This window comes from Aplysia californica, unplaced genomic scaffold, assembly GCF_000002075.1.
Source record: "Aplysia californica isolate F4 #8 unplaced genomic scaffold, AplCal3.0 scaffold00304, whole genome shotgun sequence".
Taxonomy (NCBI): Eukaryota; Metazoa; Mollusca; class Gastropoda; order Aplysiida; family Aplysiidae; genus Aplysia; species Aplysia californica.
In genome coordinates, this window is record NW_004797574.1 from 463,216 (window position 1) to 469,893 (window position 6,678).

General features: G+C 39.7%; 1 protein-coding gene across 1 annotated transcript in view; it reads left to right on the forward strand.

Moving 5' to 3' along the window:
• Positions 1–260: 260 nt before the first annotated feature.
• Positions 261–6,678, forward strand: part of LOC101860826 (aconitate hydratase, mitochondrial) — a gene marked incomplete in the record, with an annotated part of 43,257 nt that continues 36,839 nt past the window's right edge. The window contains 1 exon segment of the mRNA XM_013084592.2: positions 261–367. Within this exon segment, the coding sequence (XP_012940046.1) occupies positions 335–367 (33 nt within the window).

A 6,678-nucleotide genomic window follows, 5' to 3' on the forward strand; every position in this document is an offset into this window, starting at 1 on the left:
GTTTGATTAGCCTATCAATCATGATACAGTATCTGAATTTCTTTGTACTATCAATAGATTTGATATGGACATAAACTACTTTCAATAATAATAATTTTTAAAAACCCACAACCCAAATGTAGATATCTATATCTAGATATCTTGATCTAGATCTATTTGTCGCCATATGTTGCCTACAAATTTTAATCTTTATCGCCTTGACATAAAATGACACCGTCAATATTACTTCCCTTCACGTTCTACTCTTCCCGCTTGAAGTTAGATAAAAGTCGTTAGCCCAAGCCCCTGAATGTCCTTTCCTTATTGTGTGTACTTGCACAGTCCTTGTTGAAACATGGCCTATGTTCTGCGATCTGCCGCCCGAAAGGTAAGTGTAACTTCATGATATTTTATTGTAATGTTGTTCTGAGAAACATCTTTTGTTGTTTGAAAATGAATTATGCTCTTTAATGTATCCAGTAGTCTTTCTTTCGCCTTGATTTTGTTCTCAAGCAATGAAGGAATGAAGGTCATGCTCAGAATAGAAAGTCTGTCAGCAGAGGCTGGGTTCTCTCTGTCTTTGTAATTGAGTTTTCAAATTCACTCCCGTTTTCCAAAGTTCACCCAACTCATCGACCATGTCTAGATCTAGATCTAGATCTAGAATCTAGACTCTAGTTAGATCTAGTTCTTTTAAATGTTTAAACACGTTCTAATTTTGAAAAAATTGGACTTACTCTGCGTCTTACTATGACCGACGTTCGCCCAGTGATAGTGATAGCAGTACTGTCTGTACTTCCCAAGAAGTTCGGCGCTTTTTCGGTAGATCTAGTTCCCACCCCGCATTTGTTATTCGCCGGTTTTGGCCCCAAGAGTAGGGGGGTTTCAGGGGGGCTTGCCCCCCTGACCAAATAAAAACAAGGTGGGGGGTTTCAGGGGGGCATGCCCCCCCAGAATTTTACCACAATTTAATGTTTTGCAGTTGTTAAGTTTGACATCTTAGCTTGCCGCGAATCAAACGTATATAGATCTAGATGTAGGTCAGGCTCTATCAAATAAGGGGGGTGGGAACTACCGAAAAAGCGCCAGAAGTTCCACATCAATCATCAACTTCAACTGGGATTAAATTACATAGAGATCTACGTAGTACAGTAGTACAGTCTTGTCGGACTAAACCATTCTTGATGATGATCTTGCCTAGATCTATTCTAGTTGAATCTCAATCTAGAATTAAAATCAGAACCTGTCCATTGTCATGGACTGTCAGACCGTGTTTCATTCATTAGATTTCTACACATAGAGGCCTACAAAAAATGTTCAAAGTCAAATATAGAGGTGCTTGCTGAGGTTAGCATGGCTCACTCTCATGGCAGCACACTGGCCCACTTCTAATTACCACGAATTGATGCCTTGGGCTTGGCTGGTACTGGTGATTACTCAACTACTAACTACTATGGGTCATTTATTCCTAGTCCTAGCCTAGTTATTACTGTACAGTAATTGCTTGTTAGATCTAGATCTATATTTAGATCTAGACTCTAGATCTAGTGTTAAACCCATTGCAGCCGCACAAATTTCTGATAAATAAAAAACAAAATTGGGAGGGGGGGGGGGGGGGGTAAATATATTTCAGGCTTGCCGCAAAACAGGATTTTCACTGAAATATTTCCTGCGAAAATCTTCTTTTAAGTTGACAAGACAGCACAGGTGAAAAGAAGTCACTTTAAAAGTTTGAAAATTCATGTTTTCAAAGTGGCAGAGAGACTTTGTATTTTCTGTTGTAGAATTGGAAAGGGAAAACTAAAATCCTTCTCATACTGAGACTGAACTAAGGGAAAGTCCTAAGGAAACAGGTATTGAGGAAAAAGAAAATGTTAACTGATTCAGCCCGCAGTTAATTTTGATTTCGGATGCAAATAATATAATTTGTGACCGCTTTGTGACCTCAGGGGTGGTCTTTACAAAAATTTAATTTTAGAATATTTAAATTTGATAAAACCCTAGATGTGTGGCATACAATGTTCAGAATACAAAATGCTATTCAATGAAAGCAGAAAAAAAGGGGAGAAATGTAAGCAGTTGGGAAAAAAGACTAGAGGAAAGCGATGTGTATGTGAAGAAAAGGGAGCAATAGATAAGAGCCGGCTCTGCGCCAAAACACTGGAGACGGTTAGCCGCTGTGAGCGGCGCTGCGGACTGAATCAGTTAAGTCAGGATCAGCTGCACCTCGATGTCCTCTGCTTTTTAGAATTATGTTTGGTTTTTCTTTCTTTTAATTTAAAAGAAAAAGGGGGAAGGGTTTTTAAACATAACATGCTCAATATTTTGTTCACAGACCTTAGTGAAAAGAACCTTAAGCACTTTTGGAATTTTGTTCTTTGCCTCTGAGCCTTTGATATTTTAGAAATAGGTTTTTCTGTTTAGATTATTTGGCAGTCCCAAATTGGCAAAAAGTGTCTCTATCAATTAACGAGGAACTTAAATTTCTCTAGTTCTTGATGAAATTTTATCCTCCATCTGATCTTCATACAAAATCATGCTCTTGTAACACCTCTAATCTTCGGCACTTTTATGACCTTATTGTGTTGCAAGTGACATAAAACTTGTTGTTTTTGTTGAAGTTGTTGTTGTTGATTTTGTTGGTGGATGGTTAGCGGGTGCTCTGGTGTGGTTTGTTTCTTCTCTCCTATGAAACATCTACCGTCCTTATCTCCCCTTCTACTTTCTTATGTTTGTTAGTACTGTCTTGGAACACCTCTAATCTTCTGGCGCTCATATGACCTTATTCAGTTGCGAGTGCCGTAAAACCTCTACTAAAACTAAACTAAAAACTGTGACTAAAACTAAAATACAATCATGTCACAATTAGGACCTTACTTCTTTTGTCTGTTGTTTCTGTCTGTCCACCTTGCTTTTCCCAGCACTAGATGGCTGTTATTGTGCTGATGTGCCTCTCTTTACTCAACCAACAAAGAAATCTTGTGCAAGTAGTCAGTGATGCAGTGTTCAGTGAGACAACTTCGGACTATTCTTAATAGAATGTTCAGTTTATTAAGAGTCTAAACACAGGTTGTATAAAATTTTCCACCCTGTTAAACTTTTTATAGAGAACCTAGATACCGTGTGTTTCTGACCCGTACTTTGACAATGCTGATAAAACAAAGAACATCCTTCATAATAAATTACAGTCGAAACTGTCTTTAGACGGCTGCCCATTGTCGAGGAGCAAAGTGGGCTGTATTAGACGGGTGAACACCTTATATACAGTCTCATTATAATGTTAAAAATAGACTAGGGAGGAAATGGGACCTTGTTTGTACAACTTACAAATCTTACACAGGTGGCCATTAGAGAGTGTTCTGTATTTAAGTGTGGAATCTTGTGGACAAAACTTGTATTCAGGCTCCTCACCCCGCCATTCACCAACTACTTGTTTTTTTCTCTTTTCATCTTTATTAATTTGGGGTTCTGGTTGGTTGGTTTGTAGAGATCAGATGGTAGTTTTACATGCGGCTGTTGGTCTGTTTATGAGTGATACATTATGTTTGTGTGTGGAAGAGATCAGTATGCATGCATTGTGTGTGTGTGTGTGTATGTGTGGAAAGTGGAAACACCAAACCAGTGTGTCAGCGCTGGGCAATAAATATTTATCTTATCTTAATATCACATTGCTGTTGATAACAACTGAAAAAGGATCCTTAGTATACATGATGTGAGTTGTATGTTTCGTTCTCTGGAAAATTTACCTTCAGTGTGGCAGCAACTGGTGCTCAGTGCTTTCTTAGTTAGTAAATTAGTTATATTTTTATGGGTGGTGAAATATTTCCCTGCTGAGACCCTAGACAGCTGGTTGGGTTGATAATAATGTTTGGTAGGACACGCAACATGCAGAGGAGTGTGACTTGTCTTGTTTTTATCTCATTTTACTTTGATGCTCGCAAAAATGGAAAACACAAGTCACAAGTGTACAAGGAAAAGTTTTGTTCTTACACTTTACGTATGCCATTGGTCTTTACGTTGACTGTATGTGAGCCACCCCCCCCCCCAATACACAGCACACAGTGGTGAAAAATTTATATTATCATGTTTTGTTCTACCTTTTCTTAAACAAAAGTTTAAAAAAAAAAGTATTCTGTCTTGATAAAATTCCTCAACACAGACATCAATGCCGATGTTTTGGAAAGTCTGCCATTGTTGCAATTTGTGATAAAATCTTAGTTCACTTTCTTCGTACATTTGCCAACTTCATATATGATAAGATTGGTATGGATGAAACACTGCCCACGAACAAAAGGAGAGCTGAAATATCTTGACCCGAAAAAAAATATATGTCACAAGAAAACAGGAGAGGAAAAAATTTGTCACGAGAAAAAGGAGACCCCCCCCCCTCCCCCCTCCCTCCACAGCTTTTTGCATCATGGACATGTACTTGGGTTTCCTCAGCGGACTTTGAAAAGATCTCATGACCCGATGTTGGAAAAAAAAGGGGGTCATCTATTGACATGCATGCATAAAATTAGACCGAGAGTATTACAAGAGCTGACACCCACCAAAACAATTGGTATTGTTTTTGTATCGTTTCAAATGTTGGCTAATTTATGGCTGCTCGACAATTGATATTATAATGTATATATCGGTGAACTGTGTATCGGCACAAGTGACACCCCGTTCCCTTCCCCCCCCCCCCTCCCCCCTCTCTCTCCCCCCCTCTTTCTCTCATTGTCTTTCTCTCTCTCTCTCCCCCCCTTCCCCCCTGAGTCACCTCGGGCTCCCCTCCATAGCCTAAGCCCCGTCACTTCAGCCAAGATCACGCACTAGATTTTACCGGTACGAAGTGGTGCCGCACGTCATAATAATATTATTTTGACGACAAAAGTGGACTGAAGTGTGCAGGCTGACTGATAGGATGAAGAGACCTGCTTTCTGAACTGTCCAGATATCAGAACTCGGAATGTGGTTGTTTTGGTTTTGCTATGATGAATGGTCCGCTCTTCATGTAGCTGTTTACAGAGGTGCCGATTTTTCGGATAAATAAGGTCAACCGGATTTCTGAAATTACCCGGATTTTGAAAACTTCTGCTTGTACCTTAATTTCTGTTAATCTGTTTTTGCAAGTAATGTAGCACATAAAATAGTCTTGATACAGGATGCATTAGATGATCCGTAACATTTGGCCCCCTGCTGGCACGTTTCCATGGTATCTGAAAAGTTTCGGATTGTCTTTTTTTTTCTTCTTTTTTTAAAAATGAATTTTTTTTCGTGACCTGTTAGCACCTCTGTATAAATTTAGAAGTTGGGCTTCCTTGTCATATAAAATCATCGTTGACTTTTTTCTTGATAAGCCTAGATTTTTGTTAGAATTAAAGTCTCGCCACTTTTAACCCCCAAAACTTTGTTTAAAAGATGGTTATGGAATGGCTTTTATAACAGTTACAGGCTTGGATCGGTTGTTCATTGTTATAGATGTAGAACGTTTCATGTTATTGTTACCTTTTTGTTGTTGTTGTTCGTTTGGGTTTTTTATGCCGGACGCCCGTAACTTGCAGGCTGAGTCCGATTGGTTGCAGTCCGTCCAATCGGCTGAAGGCCAGTCTTGGGTCAAATACCACACTTTAGCTATGATAATTTTTTATCTAAGGGGAAAAAAGACTACAAGAGACTGAATCGTAAAATGTTGGCAGAGTTTGTTTCTCAATGACTGGCGACACATGCTCAGAATAACATATATAATAGAAGAATTATAGAACTGGTCTAATGGGAGGTGTAGTTGGTGAGAACTCTGGTATAGTCTGCTCCTTCGACTTCCTCAGAGTTCCGAGTTCCCCTCGGGTTTTTATTCGACTGTGCCCGTTTCTTGTACAACCCGCCGAATCCTCCAACGAGGCAGGGCATTTAACGGGGTTGGGGGGGGGGTGTCCGTTACGTGCCTCAGAGCAATTTGCCGCTAAACATCGCGTACTTTGGCCCATAAAGTTCATCTTTTTAGTACAAAATATAATAGTAACTTACAATGTACTGGTGTAATACTATTTATTAGTTGGGAGGAGAGTATGGTAATAGGTAATTACTATAAATTAGACCCCTTTTAGATTTAATTTTGAAAACAACTCTCGTGATACATTTATGAACATTTCACGGAAGTTTGTCCGCCCAACCGACACATGCAAAGTACGTACAATACTGCAACTTCTATCGTCCTTTTTCTTTCCTTTGTAGATGATGTTAGTCTCCAGTAACTAACGCCTCTTACCTTCGACACTTAGGATTATTCACCTGTCGTCCTTTTCTCTCATTTTGTCTTCGTACACGACTTGTGCCACTTTCTAGCAACACCTCTATTTTTCGACACTCATACAACCTATTTGTGTCGCAAGTGCCGTAAAACTTACCAAATTGAAAGAGGGAGCTGACACGAGACAGAAGACACCAGTCACAGCGACAAAACACTTCGAAAACAGCGGTCTTGGCTCGGTTGTCTTCCCGGTGTGTTTACCCCTGTGGTTTGCGTTTTCCTACAGCGTGTGTCATGTATTTGCCGTTTGGCTGTGCTGACATAGAGTCTGTGGAGCGACGTTCACCGACCGACCAAGTCCTTGGGTGAATTTCATGGACGTGAACTGTCCGAATGTACTCAAAACAAAAGTTGAAGTTGAGTCAATTCTTGTCTTGGAGTAGAAAATCAAAGCGTTGAACCCCCCC